The sequence below is a fragment of the Phoca vitulina genome, unplaced genomic scaffold (assembly GCF_004348235.1).
Source record: "Phoca vitulina isolate PV1807 unplaced genomic scaffold, GSC_HSeal_1.0 scaffold54, whole genome shotgun sequence".
NCBI lineage: Eukaryota > Metazoa > Chordata > Mammalia > Carnivora > Phocidae > Phoca > Phoca vitulina.
The window spans coordinates 3,898,616-3,922,819 of NW_022589757.1; the positions used below are offsets into that span (position 1 = coordinate 3,898,616).

The 24,204-nt window shown below is 36.2% G+C and overlaps 1 protein-coding gene across 5 annotated transcripts in view; it reads left to right on the forward strand.

Annotated features, from left to right (window-relative positions):
• The window catches only part of CEP170 (centrosomal protein 170), a 129,640-nt gene that overhangs the window by 27,279 nt on the left and 78,157 nt on the right, over positions 1 to 24,204 (forward strand). For all 5 annotated transcript variants that reach the window (XM_032389365.1, XM_032389368.1, XM_032389369.1 and 2 more), the window contains exon 2: positions 11,646 to 11,791. In XM_032389365.1, coding sequence (XP_032245256.1) covers positions 11,687 to 11,791 — 105 coding nt within the window. In that variant the 5' untranslated portion in view covers positions 11,646 to 11,686. The remainder of the gene's footprint in view (positions 1 to 11,645; positions 11,792 to 24,204) is intronic.

Consider the following 24,204-nt stretch of genomic DNA (forward strand, 5'->3'; position numbering starts at 1 on the left):
CTTTTACTTGTTAGAATTTTATAAAGTTTTAGCTCTTATGTTTAGGTCTTTGATCCATTTTGAGTTAACTTTTGCATGTGGTCAGGTAAGAGGCCAACTTCATTGTTTTGCATGTGAATATCCAGTTTTCCCAGGACTATTTGTTAAAAAGACAGACTTTTCCCCAATAAGTGGTATTGTCAGCCTTGTTGAAAATCAGTAGTCCATATATGTGATGGTTTATTCCTGGGCTCTCTGTTGTGTTCCATTGGTGTATATATCTGTCTTTGTGGCAATGTTCTAATTACTGTAGCTTTGTAGGAAGTTTTGAAATCAGGAAACGTTGTGAGCATTTCAACTTTGCTTTGCTTTTTCATGGTGGTTTTGGCTCTTCAGGGTCCCTTGAGATTCCATATGAATTTTAGGATGGATTTCTCTATTTCTTCAAGCAGTGCTCTTGAGATTTTGATAAGGATTGCATCAAATCTGTAGTTTGCATTGGATAGTCTTGTCATTTTTTTTTTTTTTTTTAAGATTTTATTTATTTGACAGAGAGACAGTGAGAGCAGGAACACAAACAGGGGGAGAGGGAGAAGCAGGCTTCCCACTGAGCAGGGAGCCTGATGCGGGGCTCGATTTCAGGACCCTGAGATCATGACCTGAGCCGAAGGCAGACGCTTAACGATTGAGCCACCCAGGCACCGCTAGTCTTGCCATCTTAACAATGTTACATCTTCAAGTTCTTGACAACGCAGTGTCTTTTCATTTATGTAGATCTTCTAAAATTTCTTTCAGCAATGTTTTATATTTTTCAGTGTATGAGTCCTGAGCCATCTCAGTTATATTTAATCCTAAGTTTTTGTTATTATTGCTGCTGTTATAAATGGATTGTAAAAAAATTTCCTTTTCAGATTGTTCATTGATAATAAGTAGAAGTGCAAGTGATTTTTGACTGAATTTTATATCCTGCAATTTTTCTGATTCCTTTCTTGCTGTAAATAGTTATTGGGGTCTTTTTTTTTTTTTTTGTATAAGTTTTTTACATATAAGATCATGTCATCTTTGGAGAAAGGTGATTTTACTTCTTTCATTCCAATGAAAGATGATTTTACTTCTTTCATTCCAATTTTGATACCTTTAATTTCTCTTATTACTATGGCTAGGATTTCCAGTACCATATAGAATAGAAATGATGGAAGCAGACATTCTTATCTTGTTCCTGATTTTAGGGGTGCAGGTTTCCCAGTTCCGTCTCTCATTGTTGAGTCTGATATTAGCCATGGGACTTTCATATTTGACCTTTATCATGTTCCCTTTTATTCCTAGTTTATTAGGTGCTTTTTTTTTTTAATCGGAAAAGGGTTTTGAATTTTGTCAAATGCTTTTTTGTGCACCAGTTGAGATGAACATGTGGTGTTTTTTTCTTCATTCTTTTTCTTCATTCTTCATTCATTTTTTTCTTCATTCATTAATATGGCCTATCACATTGATTTTCCTATGTTGAACAGTCCTTTTATTCCAGGAATAAGTTCCACATGGCTGTTGTATATATTCCTTTTAATATGCTACTGAATGGAATTTGCTAGTATTTTGTTAAAGATTGTTGCATCAATATAAGATAATTTAAGTCTGTGATTTTTTGGTAGTTTTTATGTCTATGGTATCAGGTAATGCTGATTTCATAGAATGAATTAGGATATATTTCTTCCTTTTCAAGTTTTTGGAAGACTTTGACAAAGATTGATGTTAATTCCTTTTTAAATGTTAGATACAATTCAACAGTGAAGACATCTGGTCCTTGACTGTTCTTTGTTGGAATGTTTTGATTAGATTCAGTCTCCTTACTATAAATCTATTCTGTTTTTCTGTGTCTTCATGATTTAATTTGTTTTGGTTGTGTGTTTCTAAGAATTTTTTGATTTCATTTAGGTTATGCAGTTTTTTAGCTTACACTAGTTTATAATACTCTCTTAAAATCCTTTTTCATTTCTCTAAAATCAGTAATGTCACCATTTTTATTTTAGTGATTTGAGTCTTCTGTTTAGTCAGTCTAGCTAACGACTTTTCATTTGGTGCTCTTTCAAAGAAACAACTTTTGTTTTTTATTGATTTTTTTCTTGCTTTTTTTATGGTCTTATTTTATCTTTATTCTTTACTATTTTCTTTTTTCAGCTTGTGTGTATTGATTTTTTTCTTGTTTTTTTATGCTCTTATTTTATCTTTATTCTTTATTATTTTCTTTTTTCAGCTTTTGTGTCTAGTTTGCTCTTTTCTCATTCCTTAAGGTATTAAGAATAGCAGGTTATTAACAATTAATAACAGGGGATTAGTTTGAGATATTTCTTTTTTAATATATACATTCACAGCTGTAAATTTTCCTCTTAGCACTGCTTTTGCTCTATCCTGTAAGTTTTGGTATGTTGTGTTCTTGTCTTCACATCTCTCAATGGATTTTTTCATTCTCTTACTATTGCTTCTTTTACCCATTGGTTGTGTAGAATGTGTTGTTTAAATTCCACCTATTGAGAATATTCCTGTTTTCATTGTTATTGATTTCTAATTTCCTTCCATTGTGATTGGAAAAGCTGTTTTGCACTTTTTGCTCTTTTAAAATTTATTAAGTTTTATTTCACACGTAACATAATGGGCTATCCTAGAGAATGTGCTTTGTGCATTTGAAAAGAATGTGATTCTACTGTAGTTGAATTGAGCATTTTATGTATGTCTGTTAGGTATATTGGTTATAGTGTTGTCAAGTCCTCTATTTATTGATCTTCTGTTTAGTTGTTTTTGTTTCATTGTTGAAAGTTGGGTATTAAGGTTTCTTACTATTATTTTTTAACTGTCTATTTTTTTTAATATTTTATTTATTTATTCATGAGAGTCAGAAAGAGAGAGAAGCAGAGGCAGAGGGAGAAGCAGGCTCCCCGCCTAGCAGGGAGCCCGATGCGGGACTAGATCCCAGGACCCTAGGATCATGACCTGAGCCAAAGGCAGTCGCTTAACCATCTGAGCCACCCAGGTGCCCTGTCTGTTTTTTAAAATTCTGTTCATTTTTGCTTCATATCTTTTGGGGCTCTGTTGTTAGCTACATATGTTTACATTTTTTATGTCTTGCTATATTGAAGCTTTTATCAATATATAATGTCCTCTTTTGTCTCTTGTAATCTTTCTTTGATTTAAAGTCTATTTTTTTCTGACACTAATATAGCCACTTCCATTTTTGAGGGGTTACTATTTGCATGGAATGTCTTTTTAAACCTTTTAACTTCTTTGTGTCCTTATATCTACAGAACCTCTTGTAGACAGTATATAGACAGATCCTAGTTTTTTTTCTTTTAAGATTCTGTACCTCTGAAACAAATAATACATTATATGTTAAAAAAAAAAAAAGATAGTAGGAAGGGAAAAATGAAGGGGGGGAAATCAGAGGGGAAGACAAACCATGAGAGACTATGGACTCTGAGAAACAAACTAAGGGTTCTGGCGGGGGGGTGGGGTGGGGGGATGGGTTAGCCTGGTGATGGGTATTAAAGAGGGTACGTATTGAATGGAGCACTGGGTGTTACATGCAAACAATGAATCATGGAACACTACATCAAAAATTAATGATGTGGGGCGCCTGGGTGGCTCAGTCGTTAAGCGTCTGCCTTTGGCTCAGGTCATGATCCCAGGGTCCTGGGATGGAGCCCCGCATCGGGCTCCCTGCTCCATGGGAAGCCTGTTTCTGCCTCTCCCACCCCCCTGCTTGTGTTCCCTCTCTCGCTGTGTCTCTCTCTATCAAATAAATAAATAAAATCTTAAAAAAAAAAATTAATGATGTAATGTATGGTGATTAACATAACGTAATAAAATAAAATTTAAAAAAAAAGATTCATTTATTTATTTTAGAGAGAGAGTGCGTAAGCCGGGGCCGGGGAGGGGGGGGTTGCAGAGGGAAGAGATAGAATCTCAAGCATACTCCCCACTGAGTGCAGAGCCCAGCTTCATGACCCTGAGATCATGACCTGAACCGAAACCAAAAGTCAGACACCAACTGACTATGCCGCCCAGGCACCCCAACAGATCCTGTTATTTTATGTGATCTGTCTTTTTCTGCCTTTTTATAGGAGAGTTTAATACTTTACATTTAATGTGATTTCTGAAGGATTAATTTGTCACTTACCTGTTTATATTTTGCAATCTATATGGTTTTTTGTTGTTCCTCAATTTCTCCACTACTGAATGTTTTTTATATTCAGTTGATTTTTGGCTAATGTGCCATTTTGATTCACTTCTTTCCTTTTCTACATGTTTATTTAGTTATTTTCTTGGTGGTTACCTTGAGGATTACAAATAACATCTTAAATTTATAATAACTTAATTTCAATAATACCAACTTAATCTCAAGAATATACAATTCAAGATACAATGCAAGAATATACAGGAATCTACATCTCCATCCCTCCCCTTTTATATTTGTCACCAATTACATTTTTATATATTGTATTCCTATTGACATAGCTTTATAATTGTTTTATGTATTTGCCTATTAAATCATATTGGAAAAAGAGAAAAGTTACAAATCGTATTGAAAGTACAATCATCCTGGGGCAACTGGGTGGCTCAGTTGGTTAGGTGTCTGCCTTTGACTCAAGTCATGATCCCGCGATCCTGGAATCAAGCCCCACATGAGCAGGGAGCCTGTTTCTCCCTTTCCCTCTGCTGCTCCCCCTTGCTTATGCTCTCTTTCTCTCTCTCAAATAAATAAAATCCTTTTTTTTTAAAAAGTGCAATCATCCTAGATTTATATTTACCTATATAGTTACTTTACCTGTGTTATCTTTAATTTTTCTCATGGTTTCTAGTTACTGTCTAGTGTCTTTTCATTTCAGCCTAAAAGTCTCTCTTTTGCATTTCTTGTAGGCCAGTCTGCTGGTAATGAACTACCATCAGCTTTTGTTTAACTGGAAGTGTCTTAATTGTGATTCATTCTTTTTTTTTTTTTTTTAAAGATTTTATTTATTTGACAGAGAGAGAGCAGGAAAGCACAAGCAGTGGGAGTGGCAGAGGGAGAGGGAGAAGCAGGCCCCCTGCCCAGCAGGGAGCCCGATGCGGGGCTGGATCCCAGGACCCTGGGATCATGACCTGAGCCGAAGGCAGTTGCTTAACCAACTGAGCCACCCAGGTGCCCCAATTGTGATTCATTCTTAAAAGATAGTTTTATCATATACAGAATTCTTGGTTGACAGTTTTTACCCCCCAGCCTTTATAAATATGCCATCCTGCTGCTTTATTGCTTCCATGGTTTATGAGGAGAAATCAGCTGTTAATCTTATTAGTCCCCTTGTCCATGACAAGTGTCTTCTCTTTATGTTTTCAAAATTGTCTTTTTCTTTCAGTTTTGAGTATAATATGGCAGAGTGTGAATATGTATGAATTTGTTCTGCTTGGAGTTTGTTGAAATTCTTGGGTGTGTATATCTATATCTTTCCTCAGATTTGGGAAGTTTTTTTGCCATTATTTCTTCCCCTTTCTCTGTCTCTTCTCCTTCTGGGACTCCTTTAATGTATGTGTCACTACATTTGATGATATCCTACAGATCCCTCAGGCTCTGTTTATGTTATTCATTTTTTTTTTCTTTCTTTCTAACTGTCACACTGGATACTTCCAATTGTCTTATCTTCAGATTTGTTGATCATTTCTTCTTCCTGGTGAAATCTGCTGTTGAATTTCTGTAGTGACTTTTTCATTTTATATAACTTCTGTCTCCCTCTTATGCTCTTGGCTTTCTCATAGATCATTTTGCTGATTCCCATTAGTTCTTTGTCATGTAACACAGTTGATTTAACATCTTTCACTAATAATTAAAATGTCTGGGCTTCCTCAGGGATGGTTTCCGTCCATTTTTTTCCCCTGCAAGTGAGTTTTCCTGTTGCTTGCTCTTTATATGTAGGTCTTTATTATGTATCCTGGCTCCAGTGAGCCTCACCAGAAATGCAAGAGGCTATCTATGGGCTAGTTCTTGGAGCTTCTGGAATGGGGAATGGCGATGGTACCTGCTACCATGCAAAGTACTGAAGTTTAGCAGCCTCTTCGGCTAGACACCAGAGCCCCAAAATAGTTACTTCAGATAGTTCTTAGGAGTTCAGTAGTCATTTAGGTGGGGGGATGGATTCCTGGAGCATCCTGTTCCTCCATTTTTTGTGATATTCCTAAGTAGCTTAGAAATTGAATTGCTTACCAGGGTTGAAGTGCTCTGCTTAACCAAGGAGATTAATATGTAGAAACTGCAAATACAACAGTGAAACCCCCTAAATCACTTCTTGGTTTAGCTCCTACAATATCAGCAGTGTGTTTATGTGCATTATTGGGGAATATGGGAGGAGTCTCCTGTGGTAAACTGAACTGTTCCAGAGAGGAAAAAAGTAAACTAAAGATGTTGACCTCCCCTACCTCCCCAAAAAAGGGGGCTTGCATTTTCTTCCATTGCTGGATTTTCCAGTTGTTGGTTCTTTGTTACAATAAGCTGAGAGCTTTACCTGTAATTTTTAGTTCTGTAATATATAGCAGTCTTATGTTTAATTATACAAATAATGTTACCATCAAGAAAAGAGTAAATTGGGAAAAGAGACAATGAAAACAAAAATTTCATTTGTATATTAATTCTAAAGATACTCAAGTGAGTGTATTGGACTGTGAATGTACTTATGAAAAGATACTGTGTTTTAGTAAATTATACTCAATGTGCATTATAGTCAGTAGTGGAGCAAATCAGCCCACATCTCTCAATGGCTTCGAACAACAATCGTTTTTATTTTTTGCTCATATATTTGTTGTTCACCTGGGGGTTAAATGATATACTGACCACCCAACTTCAAATTGTATGTTAGCTTCATGTCTGTTCCACATGTCTTTCATTCATCTTGAACAAATAGGCTGGCCAGGGCATGTTCTTTTTTTGATGATGGCAGAGGTACAGGAGGGAAAGGCAATTGCCCAAGCATGTTTTAGATTCTACTTGCATCACATCTACTAACATCATCCTATTGGCCAAAACAAGTCATGAGGCAGAGCCCAGAGTTATGGAATGGAGATTATACCCCACCTCTAATTGGAAGAATTGCAGAGTCACAGGGCAAAGGTTATAATTTGTGGTAGAATTTGAGTATGTAAGAAGGCCTTGGGCTCTAGTCTTCAAAAAAAACTCAATGATCCTGTATACTATTCAGACTTTAGATCCCAATGAAATCTGGTCATGCTTTGAGAAAGTGTTGTAGGAATTTGAATCATTGATCCATTAAATTTACTTTTCTAGAATTGAAATATGTATGAAATAAAGACTATATAGTATTTTTAATTTTATGAGTAAGCCATAAGCTACATTATATTGTCATAATTTTTGTCCTAAAGTATTCCTTTAAGTGAATACTTCTACAACATTGACATAGAAGATACTCAATAATGTTGATTGTTTGGTTGGTACTGTTGCAGTCTCAAGTTATGACTTTAGGGTATTATTTGGCAGAAAAGATTAGGAGGAGAGGGAGAAAAGGAAATGAACATAATCCCGTATGCCAGGTATTATAAGATACCATATCTGTGTCTCATTTTGTCTTTAGATATTCTCCCTTTGGGTTTTTTTTTTTTCCTTTTTCTTTGTACAGATAAGATATCTGAAATCCAGAAAAATTTGTTGTTATTTTTGTCATTATTTTTGTTGTTTTTGTGTTTTGAGTCACTTAGAAAGCATGAGGGACAAGGGTTTTAATTCAGAAAGTCTGCTCCAAAACACATGTTTTCCTGGCTCATCCAGAAACTCTACAAGGAAATGTAACTGCTGTCACATCTGGTCAAGACCTTTGGCATGTTCTGTCCAACTGTCGAACCCAAAGGCTTCTTTTCCCCCTCCCGTTAGAGGAACCTGAGCTGAAACATGTCTTGGTCATTGAGGAAGCTGTCAACCAGGTTTCAGTTTTATCATGTGTGAGTTGTCAGTATTACTCAGGGAGTAGAAAGAGATCATTGGAACTGAAGGACCAGTAAGAAAGCTGTCTTAGATAAGGAGAGAGCCCTATGTAAAAATCGAAACGCAGCAGCTCTTTTGTTAGATCTCATTCCCATCCATTGTTGAGAAGCTAGAAGAGGAATCAAGGACATTGCACCCCTCCAATAAATAAATAAGTACCCCTCATCTTGAGGATTACGTTTATTTTTGTTTTTCAGAAAGTATGTACTCTTTTAGTTATCTTTTAAGTGTCATTGTAAGTCAAAACAAAATATATGAAAAGCCACTATTTTCATATTATTTTATGTAATTACATGCAGCTGACCCCTGAACAATGCAGAGGTTAGGAGTGCCAGCCCCTGCATGGTTGAAAATCCATTGTATAACTTTGTACTCCCCCAGAATGTAACTCCTAATAGCCTACTGTTGACCAGAAGCTTTTCCAATAACATAAACTGTTAACGTATTTTTATGTTACATGTATTATATGTTGTATTCTTACAGTTAAGCTAGAGAAAAGAAAAATGTTACTAAGAAAATTATAAGGAAGAGAAAATATAATTACAATACTGTATTTATCAAAAAATCCACATATAAGCAGATCCATGCAGTTCAAACTCATGTTGTTCAAGGGTCAACTGTAATTACTGTCCTATGTTTATATTATAGAATTATGGTTACATATTAATATAATTCTGTTTGATATTGTCTAAATACTTAGAAGTGTTTTTGTAGCATATGAATAATGCTTACATAAAACTTCTATGATTTTGAAAATGTTATATTGTTCCCGTTGCCCATGTTTGACTCTACTGTTTTAGTTTACTGTTTAGGCTAATTTCATTTCCTTTTAACATGTCTTACTGTAGTTTTGTTTTTTTTTACTTCCCTTAAATAAATACATAACTATTGGCTTACTTATTAATATCATGTTTTAAAATTGTCCTTTTGTTTGTTTTCAAATGCAGTATGCAACTTATATGCTATATTTAGATTGGAGGGTTTTTCTTGGATAAAATTTTTTTGATTCTCTGTTGACTTGGCCAGGATGTACCCATGAAGTGCTAAAAGCCAATCTGACAGAATAAACACATGAAAGACTAACATCTCCAACATGGAGTTAGGTCGATAAAGATTGAAAAATCCACATAAATTGACCGTATCAATTGATAAGCTGAGAGTTGAGTAAGACTTGATTGTTTTGGCTTTACAGAAGACTATTTGCCTGTTTTGGTGAAACCCATTGTTTCTTGTATGTGTTGATAAGTTTATAATATATAGGATTTTTACCTTAACATAAAATTTTACATTTTATAGGATTTTGCTTTAATGTATGGATATAGTTCTTACTGCAGAATGTTTCAGTTCACTTAGTATAGTTTGCTTCTAATTAAATTGTAACAGAATGTGCCATTTCATGGAAAAAAAAATTTTGCAAGTAGTAGTTTTTTGATTCCTAAGAAAAAACTGTTGAGTAGATACTATCATTATCCCCATTTTAGAGAAAAATAAACTAAGGGGCAGGAGATGAATAACTTGCCCCAGGTCATGTAGAATAAAAAGTGTTAGAACCAGGAGTTAGATTCTTCATCTGTCAGTCTGTCTAAGGTTTATGTTCTAAATGACATAGCTTGTCTAGCACAGTGGTTCTCAAAGCTCAATCCACAGGGCTCTGGGAGTTCCCAAAACCACTTCAAAGGTCAGGGGGTCAAAACTGTTTTCATAATAACATCAAAACATTATTTGCGTTTTTTATTGTATTGTGATTTGAATTGACAGTATAAAAAGAGTGGCGGGTAAAGCTGCTGGTCCCTAAGCATAGATCCAGGCTGAACTATACTAGTAGTAATTGCCATGCACTTGCAGTTAAGAAAAAAAAGCCATTTCATTTAACAATGTCCTTGATAAAGTGGTAAAAGTGGGAGTCCCATCTTTTTAATATTCTGTACAAGTAATTGGAAGGACACATAAAGCATTTATGTTGTATACCAAAGTACCATGGTTGTCTCAAGGAGAAGCATTGGTGTCATCTTTGAGTTGTGAACTACACTACCCACTTGTTTCGTAGAGCGCCTTGTTACTTGACACAGTGACCGACAAATTTGTGGTTTTGTAGATTGAGTGTTTGCCAAACAATGTAAGCCTGTCACCTCAAAGAAAAGAATTGGTGGTATTCTTTTGCCAATAAAGTTTGAGCTTTCAAGAGAAAATTAGAATTTTAGAAAACTTGATTCTGCCACCATGATCCTCACAACTACCTCATACTTAAAGACTTTTCTGAGGAGATGGGTGATGAAATTAACGACTGTGATGTTTTTACATAATATAATGAATATGTCATCATTTGGAAGATCTGTGTTACTCAGGGAACCAATATTTTCCAAATGACCAATTTATAATGTTACAAGATCCCTTCAAAGTTGAAGATGGATTTTCATGTAACATAGTATAAAAAGTTTGATTTCTTATTGTAAATAAATTTCAAGAAACTTTCAAAGTTTTGATGTAGTATCAAAGAAACTATCTACAGTTGTTTGAAAAAACTATTAAAATAAATTTCCCTTTTCTATTTGAATGAAGGCAGACCTTCTTTAGATATTTCACGTTCAACAATATACGGCAACAAATTGAATGCCAAGCAAATACAGAAATCTTCAATTAAGCTAGACATTAAAAAGATTTTTAAAAATGTAAAATAGTGCTATTCTTTGCACTAATTATTTTTGTTTTGGAAGTATATTTTTCAATAAAATGTTAGTTTATTTTAAATGAATTAATAAATCCTAGTTTCTCAGTTTTCATTTCTTTTTTATGGTAAATGTTAATATATATAGCCCATGTAAACAAAATGCTCTTCAGGGTTCTTTTTTTAAGAGTGTAATGGGGGGCACCTGGGTGGCTCAGTCGGTTAAGCATCTGCCTTCAGCTCAGGTCATGATCCCGGGGTCCTGGGATCGAGTCCCGAGTCGGGCTCCCTGCTCGTTGAGGAGTCTGCTCCTCCCTCTCCCTCTGCTGCTCCCCCTGCTTGAGCTCTCTCTCTGTGTCAAGTAAATAAATTAAAAAAATGAATAAATAAAAGAGTGAAATGGGTCCTAAGAACAAAAGCCTAAGAATTGCTGCTCTAGAGAAATATACGAAGAAAGTGAAGTACATATGAGGACAGAGAAATTGAAATCGCAGGTTTTTGAAAGTTCCTTCAGTGGTCTGCACTTGGTTGACAAAGAAGCAATTTCTTTGGTTTTTATTGTTTTTAATCAGATATCAAATATATTCATTTGAACTTAGTCTTTCTCAAATCATTTATAAGTCATGCATTTGTATAATATTGCTAGTATTTACTCAGGTTAACATTATAATAATGTGATCATTTACTTGAGAATTATAGACCTTTATAAGCTATGCTCAAAGCCCTTCAGAAGTGTGATAAATGTGAATTAGTTGACTACTTAATTGCTTAATGTCTTCCTTTTTAACTGAACTCTTAATGAAGTCTGTGTACTTTACAAATGAGAATTTGGTAAGTCTGTCGTGTCGGAGGACCTCTGGATTATCTGTTTACTTAGCTAGGAGTAGATGATGAGTGCAGTTCTATTCTTAGGCCTACTTTATGAAGGGTTTGGTGAATAGATACTAAAGCTAAAAATATCTGAATGTATGTTTTTCTTCAATATCTCTGCAGGATGACGTAGCTTTGCCAAAGACTTAGAAGCTAAGCAGAAAATGAGCTTAACATCCTGGTTTTTGGTGAGCAGTGGAGGCACTCGCCACAGGCTGCCACGAGAAATGATTTTTGTTGGAAGAGATGACTGTGAGCTCATGTTGCAGGTAATTGCATCAAACTTCTGGATGTATCTACTCAAAACCTGAATTGGTAGAAAATATTCTTCTGCTCCTTTGGAGTTCAACTTTCTGGCTCTCCCTGTTTTAACTCTAGCTACCAGTTTAATTAATTTTCTCCCTCTTGAATCATCTAAAAATATGTTCTAAGTCTTGGGAAGTAAATTTTGAAAAATGAGAGCTCAGAGTAGAGAAATTTATTTTTAAGTAAGAAGTTTCACATTATATACTTTAAAAATAAGACTTGTAAATAACTCATAAAATTAGCATAGCATGAAGTAAAACTGAATTTTAATCGTGGATGCTTCAGCGATACCAAAATTAGTTTCTCTGCTTCTTTTCGAGATGTTCAGTATGATACCTTTCAGTAGTTTGAGCATAATTAAAGATTGATGATATTTACTGCATTATGTATAAAGGAGTTACTTTTCAAGCATACTTTTAAGATGTGTTTGAGTAAGGTAATTAGCAGAAAAATGGATCTCCAGATTTTTGACAATTTAGTTATTTTAACAGATCCCTCGCAGTTTAGAAAAAGATCTTATCACCTTACTCTTCCCCCTTTTTTGTGTTAAAAATGGTAAACAAATACTTAAGAGTAGAACTGTTTATTCTGTTAGCCCAGTGGTTCTTAACTGGAACGATCCTGTCTCCCCCTGCCCAGAGGACATTTGGCAATAGCTGACTGTTACAGTGGTGGGAGGTTGGAGGTGGTCACTACTGACATTTAGTAGGTAGAGGCCAAGAAGCCAAGTGTGCTGCTAAGCATCCTACAGTGTACAGCACCTTTCTCCCCCCCACCCTGTACACACAGCAAAGAAGTATCTGGCCCCAAATATCTATAGTACTGAGATTGAGAAACCCTGCATTATCCCTAGAAAAATCAAATTTGCATCTGTTTGTTACACGTGTTTACTTTAAAATTAGGGAACTTATTTTATAGTTCTGGGTCAGTGAAAGTAAAGCCACCCTCAGCTATGTGAGTGTAGTATATGAATGTAGTAAGTATAGTATACGAATAAGTTACATATACAATGACACTTTAATTCAACAAATTCAATATGAGAAATAGAATAGTACAGAGATTTTCTGCGGTTCTTAGTGAGATGGGAGTGTTGAGAGTGGCAACTGAGAAAAAGGCAGTAATGATTTGGTTTGGATAAAGGCCTCTTGGAACTGGACCCTATCCTAGGCACAGATAGTAGGAGCTCATTATCAGAGAGTGGAAGAGGTGCTTTCTATGTGGCATTTGTATCAACCAGCCAAGAAATGTGGGAATGGTTGTTGAGGAGCTTGCAGGATAGGTCTCTTACATGGAGATAAGGAATAGTAAGAGACATGACTGATATGGTGTCTGTTCCTGGACTATGTGTGACAGGTGGAAGTTGTCTGACAGTTTGTGAGGTGGTGGGTGAAAGCTGTGAGTCCAGGGAGACCAAAGTGGGTTCCAGTTCACAGGACACAGTATCAGAGAGGAAAGAGGTACACAGAGAAGGAACTTTGCAGAGGTAATCCTCCAGTATGCCGTTGGGTATGATCAGCACATATATGTGGAGAAAACACTCCAAAGAATTAGAGTTGACAGTGCTGGGCAGTAACATGGTCAGGAATGGTGCTTGTCTTAACAGCCAGACTGGAAAACCTCATGATTCACAAGGCATTGGTCTCTAACCCCTCAAGAGTGGGAAATAATTTACCATAGACTGAGTTCTACCCTCATCTGAATCTGAAAAGCAATACCCAAAAGGGTCATACTCTTCAAGTAACTGAACTATGTCCCATAACAAAGTCCAAGAATATTTATAAGAATACAGAAATATCCAACACCCCCAAAAGGCAAAATTTACAATATAAATAAAATATTGGTATACAATAAAAAAGTACCCATCTCGTAAAGAAGCAGGAAAACGTGACCCGTAATAAAGGCTGATAGTAAAAGATGTTTTGTTTCTGAAGAGTTTGGCTAAGTTTGGCAAAGTAAAAGTTTGGCACAGTCTGGCAAAATAAAAAAAAAATGGTAAAACAGTCTTGAAAAAGATTTCAAAACTTAATACAAACTAGTGACGCTGGCTTATTTAAAGGTAGACTTATAGACAAGTGGAATAGAATAGAGAGTCCAGAAATAAACCCCTATGTATCTGTGGTTTGAATTGAGTCCCCCGCAAAAACATATATTGAAGTCCTAATCTTCCATACCTGTGAATGTGACCTTAGATGGAAATAAAGTCTTTGAGGATGTAATCAAGTTAAGGTAGAGTCATTAGGATGGACTCTAATCCAGTATGAGTCGATGTCCTCATAAGGAAAGGAAAAGACAGACACAGAGGGACAAGGTGAAGGCAGAAGCAGAGATTACAGTTAGGCTGCCAGAAACCAAGGAACACCTGAGTCCACCAGAAGCTGGAAGAGGCAAGGAAAGAAGAGATCCTCTCCAAGAGGTGTTGGAGGAAATATGGCCCTACCAGCACCTTGATTTTGGATTTTTAGAGTCCAGACTATGAGAAAATAAACTTGTGTTGTTTTAAGCCACCTTTCCTATGGTACCCCAGGAAACTATTACAATGGCAGGCTGAGTTTTTAGAAGGGTGTTATATTCATTCAGTGGAGGAAGGAATAATCTCTTTGGCAGATGAGGCTTAGGACAACTGGATTTCCACTACAAAAGAATGAAGTTGGACCCCTGCCACACATCAAACATAAAAATTAACCAAAATGGATCAATGACCTAAATTTAAGAGCTAAAGCCATAAAACTCTTAGAAGAAAACATAGGGATAAGTCATCATAACCTTGGATTTGGCAGTGGGTTCTTAGATATGACACCAATAGCACCAACCACAAAAGAAAAAGTAGATAAATGAGACTTCATTAAAATTAAAAACTTGTGTATCTAAGGACACTACCAACAGAGTGAAGAGTGGGAGAAAATATTTGCAAAATTATATATAACGGTTTACTATCCAGAGTATATGAAGAATTCCTACAACTCAACAACAAAAAGACAAGCAGCCCACTTAAAAAATGGGATAGAGACTTGACTACACATTTCTCCAAAGAAGATCTAAAAATGCTCAATAAACACATGAAAAGAAGATGCTCAACATCGTTCGTCACTAAGAAATGTCAATCAAAACCACAGTGAGATAGCACTTCACATCTACTAAGATGGCTGTAATTTTTTTTAAAACAGGAAAATAAAGGTCAGTGAAGATGTGGAGAAATTCAAATTCTTTTATGTTGCTGGTGGAACTGTAAAATGGTGTCACTGCTGTAGAAAATAGTTTTTAGTGGTTCCTCAAAAAGCTAAACATAGAGTTACCATATGACCAGCAGTTCCACTTTTAGATATATACCCACAGTAATTGTGTGCAGCGCCTCAAACAGATACTTGGGTGTCAGTGTTAATTATAGCATTCGTTATTCACAATAGCCAAAAGGTGAAAACAACCCCAGTGTCCAGTCACAAATGAATGGATAAACAAAATGCAATGTATATGCATATAATGGATTATTATTCAGTTACAAAAAGGAATGAAGTTCTCATACATGCTGCAACATAAATGAAATTTGAAAACATTATGCTAAGTGAAATAAACCAGACACAAAAGACAAAATGATTTCATTTCTTTTGAAAATAGCTAGAATAGGCAAATTCATAGGCATAAAAGAGGGTTAGCAGTTTCCAGTGGCTAGAAAAGAGGTTTGGGGAGTTATTGCTTAAGAGTTACAAAGTTTCTGTTTGGGGTGATAAAAAAATTTTGGAAATAGATGGTGGTGTACAACATTGTGATTTTAATGCCACTGAACTGTACACTTAAAAATATTTAAAATGGACAATATGCTATATATATGATATATATATCACCACAATGAAACAAAAAGGAAATCAATGGCAATAGAATTTTATTTTTTTATTTTTTTTTAAGATTTTACCTATTTATTTGACAGAGAGAGACATAGTGAGAGAGGGAACACAAGCAGGGGGGAGTGGGAGAGGGAGAAGCAGGCTTCCCGCTGAGCAGGGAGCCCGACAGGGGGCTCGATCCCAGGACCTCGGGATCATGATCTGAGCCAAAGGCAGACGCTTAACGACTGAGCCACCCAGGCGCCCCAATGGCAGTAGAATTTTAAAATATCTTTGAATTGATTCTGTTGATTCATACTGCCTTTATAACAACCTTAAAGCAAAAATTAGTATTATTTTAATGAGCAGAAACCAATATTACAGTGCTGTAAAAAGTCAAAAAGTTAAAATAACCTTTTTACTTAAATTTCATAAATGTTTATGATATGGGTATCTATCCCATTTATGAGTGTTTTTATTTATGCTTTATTTTTTAACTAGAATGTAAAGGAGATAAGGGAACTCCATGATCAGGCAAGGGAAAAAAACAGTTTTGACCTGTTCCTCGGTCTCCACCGTTAAAGATACTTCTGCCCTTTATCTGATAGCAGCACGTTGTTCTTAGCCCTGTCCTAGACACAGTGGATTCTCTGAAAGAGGTCCATGAATAGATTGGCATGCTGGTCATCTGGTAGTCTGAATCAGTGCTACAAATTAGTAGTACTCTTCGTAGCACTGAAGGACATCTTGTATATGGAAGTAAGAATAAATATTTGCAAATTGTATTTAGTTTTTAAGTGGTTTAATGTTTAATCTTTCCAAGTATAGTAAAATAAATGGATGTTTAAAACTTATTCTTTTTTATATCATTTCTGAAAAATGAACAAAGTTTAGGTATGGATTAGTGTTTGAAGAGTGAAGAATTTTGTGTTTATAAATGCAAAATATATTTGTTTTGAAAGATTAGTGCTCTAGACTTGATGATATTGTGTTTTCCTTTTAAAGGCTTTACAGAGCTTCAGTGGTTCTGCATTGGTTAGGCCAGTCAGTGTGATAATTAAAATTGTTAGAAGTTCAAATAGCTAATATTTGATTGCTTTTTAATGAGTAAATAAAAGATCTTTAAAAATTTGGTTGATCTAAGTCTGCATTTATGACTTAAAACCCTCCATTTTTTAATGTACAGGAAACCGGTTGTTAGGTTTTAGATTTCTGCCTCTAAATAATTTTAAGTAGTTTCTTACCTGTAAAGATTTCAACCACAAATAGATTTGCTGGTCTTTGGTGATAATATGGCTTAAACCCAAAGCAAAAGGGAAATAAATGATCCATAAGGTTATATGACCTGTTTGATTACAATTAAAATTTTTTTGTTATTTCATCTCATTCCAAAAAAGGTAGTCTAAAGAATGTGATCATCAAGAAGAAAATGTGCCTGGATATTAAAGAGTAGATGATTAAATAAAGGATTCTGAAATTAGTTCTCGCACTTAGCCTGGAAGCTTCCAGCAAAGTATTTAGACTTGCTATGCCTGTTTGTCTTGCTGTAGAAAGATGACTGTGCTATGTTTCATAAGACATACTATGCAAAATAAATCTTAGCCATAGATGAAAGCTACGAAGTATAATTATTAGGTGGAAATTACATTTTGTCTGGAATAACACACATTAATGTTACTATTAAAAGTACCTTGTATTTAAATAGTACTTTCTATTTCTCAGTGTTCATTTATGTCATTTTAGTTGTTCCTCTCAACAGTTTCCTGAAAGATACGGTCATCCCTATTTTACAGATGGTAAAATTAAGATTCAGAAAGACTTAGTCACAGGGCCAGTATCACGTGACCATTAAGTCATGGAAGCTGGTATTAGAGTCTTGGTAATATTGGCTCAAAATCAAATGACCTTTCTCTTCTACGACTAAGCTGCTACTGCATGTATGTAACCTAAAGCTGGTTTACTAACTTACTTCTGCTAGTAAACATGTTCAAACTTCTGTTGCAATATATGGGATACTTCTAAATACAAATGGAGTTGCATTTTGAGAAGTTCACTATCTAAATTCTAATTTTATCTTCATAAAAATTTTAATTGCACCAAATAATTGAATTTTGCTCTGTTTTGAGAAACACCATCATACTAACTGAAACATGTTTTTTTCCCGATGCATAATAGAAATTGTAACAAAATTATATTTGACTTATTATTTTAATATTTTAACTTCCACATGGTGTAAGAACAGTCCCCAGGAGGATAATGGAATATGTTTTAAAGATCATAGGTAACTTATTTTCATCTGTCTTTTGGGGACCCATAGCAAAGAATAAGTCACTGTGTATTACTCTGATTGTAAAAATGCAATTGAGCTTTTAAAGAGTCAGCCACAGGGTCTTTAAAAAAGATTTTAAAACAGTGATGACACACAGTGGCAATCTTTCTTTTTCTCTTCAGGTTTTTTTAGCCTATGTGTCCATGTATGTCTGTGTTTTAGTAGGAAAAAGAAGTGATATAAGAAGTAATAGTAATGTTAGAAAGTAGCCATTTCACACCCAAAGCATATGTGACACATAGCAGGTAGTCATTTGTACCATTCATGTGTTAGCTTTTCGTTAAAATTAGCTTTTCATTGTGCCTGGCCTAGAATTGTTTTTTTATGTTTTGACTTACTTGATATCAGGCTTTTCGTTGTTTCTTTGTTTTTTTGTGTGTGTTTTTTTTGTTTTGTAGAAAAGGAAGTATTTCTTTTTTTATTTTTTTATTATGTTATGTTAATCACCATACATTACATCATTAGTTTTTGATGTAGTGTTCCATGATTCATTGTTTGTGTATAACACCCAGTGCTCCATTCAATACGTGCCCTCTTTAATACCCATCACCAGGCTAACCCATCCCCCCACCCCCCCTCCCCTCTAGAACCCTCAGTTTGTTTCTCAGAGTCCATAGTCTCATGGTTTGGTGGGGGGGGGGGGAGGAAGGAAGTATTTCTTAAATATAGCAGTATTATTGCTTCATTTTAATACTCTTATTTTCCAGAATTTTCTGGTTTTATAATTATCTTTTCTGAGGTCCAAATTTTTTTTGTTTTGTTTTGGTTCTGTTGTTTTAAGCCACTCAGTTTGTAGTTCTCTTAAAATTTGGTCTGAACTTTGTAAGTTCAGTACTTTTGATATTTTATTCTCTAAGAAAATTTTTCTATCTTCATCCTTCATGAAATGAGATGGGCTAAATAACATGTATTTTCTTTCCAACAAACCTTTGCTAAGCATCTACAATGCACTAGGCCCCATGCTGGCTACCGAGGGATCAATGCACATACGTAGGGTCTCCCTGTCCGTGAGGGCTTATTGTCTAGTAAAAGGAGATACACATGTTAACCAGTCTAGATACTACAGCACAGAACAGTGATACGTCTGATGTGGGGTGCACAACAGACAGATTGATCAGTTCTACCTGCAAGGAAATGTAGAGATAAGAAATCTGGGAAGACTTCATGGAGGAGATGGCTTGAGCTGAATAATCTTGAAAGATGAATAAATGGTTTCTGGAAGGTTTCGAGTGTGATTGAGTGCATGGCATTCAGTGTGTATTTAGGTAATTAAAATAATCCCTTGTGATTTATATATAGGACATGAAGGCAAACATTTTGAGAGATAAAGACTTGGAAGTTAGAAGAGACCAGATCTTAGAGGGCCTTGTGTTCTAGATGAAAGACTATATGTTATACCTTAGCCACTAAGTACACTGAGGAGTTTTTACACAGGGGAATATTGCCTTTTTAAATGCTTCCCATGCCTAATGTCATTTAATCCTCATAGACCAACCTCTGGGATACGTACGGTCTGTCTTTTTATAGATGATTAAACAAAGATTAGTCATTTTACCAAGGCCACACTGTTGCCAGATGTCTCGACCAGTTCTTTTGGACTCCAGCACTTGCACTTTAAACTGTTAATCTATATGGCTGCTCAGAAGTTGAAGCTCAGAATTGGTATAAGCAGGTGGTAATTGTCTAGAAAGTGAGGTAATGTTCTAAAGAAAAAGAACCCTTTGAAATGAAGAAAGGAAGAGTATGAGAGGGATTGAAGAGTTAGGATATGCTTTCTAGTTATATAATGAGGGATAGAGAGAAAAAGAGCCTCGGACCTAGCGTTTTTGGCGTTGAAATGAATAAAATAGTTTCAGGAGGTGTACTTTTCAGGAATAAGGTAGTGAGTTTGAAGTTCTGAAGGGACGTCCAGATTGAGATATTTAGTAGAAAGCAGGAAATAAATATGTAAAGCTGAGCAAAGTAGTCTGAGCAGAAGGTAGAGGTTTGGGAGTCGTGAACATGGATGGGGAAGCCAGGGGAAGCTGGATTATAGAGAAGGAAAGAAAGTCAGGACAATAGGGAATGGTTGCTTGGGAGAAAAGGAAGGGGTCAGAGTATGAGATGACCTGTTGCAGTCAGGGCACTGAGGTTGCATACTAGTAAATTATTATAAATAAGTGAGAGAACTGGAAGAATAGGAGAATGTAGTCATAGAGAAAAATACTACAGTTTAGATTCCAGGTATAGAATCTGTTTCACATAAGATTTAGCAGTGGGAGCGGTATACCAAGCTAGAGCATGGAGTTTGGTTATGGAAGTTGGGATGGCTAGATTTTTATATGGGTTGTCTACATAGATTTTTTTTTTTTAAGATTTTATTTATTTATTTGAAAGAGAGAATCTGTGAGCGGAGGGAGTGGTAGAGGGAGAGAATCTTCAAGCAGACTGCCTGCTGAGCACAGACCACCACCCCCCAGTGCAGGGCTCGATCTCAGGACCCTGAGATCATGACCAGAGCTGAAACCAACAGTCAGAGCCTCAACCAACTGAGCCACCCAGGCGCCTCTCTACATAGATGTTTAAAATCAATCATGGCGAAGTAGGAATTTGAATGGAAAGGAAGACTGTGAACCATAACTCCAAAACTTCAGTCAGAAAATTAGAATGAGGGCCGCCTGGCTGGTTCAGTTGGGAGAGCATGTGACTTTGATTTTGGGGCATGAATTCAAGGCCCATGTTGGAGGTAGAGTTTACTCAAAAAAAAAAAAAAGTTAAAATGACCACAGATGATTGCAGCAATCTAGGAGGGGTGTGTGTGTAAAGAAATATATAGTGTGTATATATATTTATTTATACTTGTATTTATGTATAGGTGGATAACAAGAACTTCAAAAAAGTAAAGGGCTTTTCGTTGAAGGGGGAAAGTAATGGTCTAAAAGCCATAATAATAAACCATATGAATTCATTCTGTATCTCTGAACTCAACAGAATGTCAGATTTAAGAGGATGGCATCCACTTTAAAGGAATGCAGTGGAAATAGTGTTCTCAGGGTGAAAGCCAGATTTCAGTTAAAGGAAGGAAGTAGGAGGTAACCATCTGTGAGAGCTTGAGAATGAAGAGGAGTTTCGAGTAAGGTGGATTCTCGAGAGTGCAATGCAAAGCCTTAGGAAGAGTCTTTCTAGAAAGTAAAAATCACGAGGAAGGAGGCACACTCTTCCGGGTATTTTCTGTAAGAAGACAGTGACTAGAGAGTCTTACATATTTTTTTTAATTGAGATATAATTGACTTACAACATTATATTAATTTCAAGTGGACAACAATGATTGACTATTTGTATATATTGAGAAGTTATCACCATAATAAGTGCTGTTAATATCTGTTCCCATACAAAGCCGCAGAAAATTTTTTTTTCTTGTGATGAGGAAGGACTTTAGGAGTTTTGCATTCTTACTGGAGGTTTAAAGTGACAAGAATAAGAGAACTGGTAAAAAATGACAATCTTCATAGTTTACACCTGATCAGCTAAGGTTTTCCCGTTAGAACCAGAAACTTGATGAAGTTAGCAGTCTTTGTCAGATTATTAGATTTGCATTGAAATGTCCAAATGGATTGTGAAAATTAAGTTGTAATACACCTTCTCCTGGCTAGTTTAATCTAGAGAAAATGTGAATTTGATTATCTGGAAATGGAAATGGATTAATCAATGCTTATATGGTTAGATGTAAGTAGCGAATCTTCCTTATTCCTTCAGTTTTTCTTGACCACTCTCTAGATGTAGTATGCTCTATAATCTTGGTTTTCTGCTGAATTTCTTTGATGGGTGCTAAAACATCCTGCTACCTTGAAAACAGCAGATAACTAAACACAGGAATTTTTACTTGCTTTCTTTCATTGGCTGTTAGAGTTACTCAAATGGGAATGACTTGTTCTGTGAGTTTTAAACTGATGATAGCTCTTGCCCTGAGTTCATAAGCCTGATCTTCTCAAAAAGTTATTTCCCTCTTTATTTCACAATAAACAGGGGCGCCCGGGTAGCTTAATTAGTTAACCCTGAGATCAAGCCGCACTTTGGGCTCCATGCTCAGCCTGGAGTCTGATTGAAGATTCTTTCTGTCCCTCGCCCTGCTCACGCATGTGCATGCACTCTCTCTTTCAAATAAATAAATCTTCAACAAACAAGATGCTTTTTCTGACCCCACGTAACATCTTCACTCCTTCACTCCCCAGTCCCCAGAGTTGGAATGGCGTCTCAACTCAGTGGACTCTGTCGTCTTCTGCTGTCTAGGTTTGCAGTACATTCCATGGGAGGCGTTCTTGTACTTAGCTACCCCCATACACAATTTGAGGGCAAGGTGTATATCAGGTTCAGGATTTTCCGGGTTCTAGCAAGTTGTTAACTTAGTTAGGTGGCCTCCTAATTGTTTCCTCCTTAAACCATTTTTTTCTCCATCTCTGATGCATGTTGACCATTCCCTCAAAAGCTGCGGTTCCCTGGTTCCAGAAGCAGCCGCTTGGCTTATTTTCCAAAGCTAACAGTAACTCTCTTTCCTGTGTGATTTTTCTTTTCTCAGCTCTCACTTAGATTTTTCCCCTTGGATTTCAGTTCTCTGTTCTAAGGACTTCAGCTCTTTCTCTGTTTCCTTTGTCACAGAGAGATTATTTATGATGATTCTTTCAAGTTTATTAAGAGCCTACATACACCTGCAGTCTCACTTGTCTCACAGCATGCAGAGATTTTTATCCCATAGACTAATTCAACTTGATAAATCCACAATAAGGAGGAATTATTTTCCTAATGGAGCTACATGTGTTTTTTGTCACCAGAATAAGTGAATTTCGTACTTCATTAGTTTAAACAGAGCAATAATTTAAAACACGACAGCATGAAGTTTAAGTAACTTTTAGATTGAATGCAGATGTTTTGTAGTGGTTACCATTGTAATTGGTTTCTCAGGTGAGCCGTAGAGAAGTGGCAGTAATCCTACAACACAGAAAGGTGCTCTTAAGTCTGTCCTAGGGAAATTGAGGTTTCAGAGAAAACCAAACCAAAAAGCAACTTTTAAAACTTTGAAGAAGAACAAAAGCATATGTATGATGAATGTGTAGGTTTTGTTGGAAGATTATTTGAAGTCACATACTGTTTCTTCCTAATGTTAGAAAGACCAAAACTTTTTCAATATATTGGAATTGAAGCTAACTGAGGAAGGAACTTTTCATTTCAGTGATACTTATTTGGAAAGAATAATTTCAACTAAGAATTACATCTGTATTGTTGTTTACTCGTTGCTGACCTTCTCGTTTTGTCAGTGGGGTTAGGAGTCAGGCCATGTTCACTGATGGCTGTAGCTGAAAGTATCAGAGGTTAACATTTCCTCTAGTGTCCTTGTTTTCATCTCTCCAGTGGTTTTTGAGTTTCCTTAGAGACCCTTTATTAAATAATCTGAATTTAGCAGTTTTGCCCATTGTAATCTCCCCTGTGGGTGTGAGGTAAGATTGGGAGGGAGAGGAGGCATTCTATAATGCTTTGATTAGTTCTCAGTCTTTCTGTGGGGTCATGACCTTCACAAGTGCATCTCAGTTCTTTTTTGTCCCCCTCTTTAGATGAGACAGGAAGGCTAGAGGACTCTGGAGTTCGGTATTTCCATTCTTGCATGTCAGCTAGGCTCTGGTAAAACCCACATTGGTAGAGCGCTGGTAAAAGAGTCTTCCTTGAGGATAGGCCGTTGGTGACAGCAGAATGCTCTCGGTCTATTTCAGAATGGTTACTTTTCACCCTCGGGCTAAGGGGACACAAGACTTTCTCCAGTCTTCACCCTGACATCCTTGTGGGGCTTCTGGGGGTAAAACTCAAAACTCATCAAAGAGTGGTGTCCCCCAAGGCTGTGCCCCCGAGCTTTTATCTTGCAAGCTAGTTGGCATTCGTGTTTCAGTTACTCACCTCACCCTTGAGTTTTCCTGCCTTGCTGGCTGCAGCCATGGTTTCTGTTTTCAGGAAGCTGTGATTCTCTGTATTCACCTCTCTCTCCAGTTTTCAGGGTGTCAATTGACCTTATGACCTCAATACTCTGGTAAAACAAAGACTAGTTTTAATTTTTCATTTGCGCGTCTTTTTTCTTGTTGTAAGGATGGGACTGATAACTTGCAAGCTTTTTACATGTTGGATTGGAAACTGGAAGTCATCTCTCTTCCCATTTGGGATACTTCCTTTGCTTTTCATTTACCCAGGTTCCCGAAGTAGCCCTCAG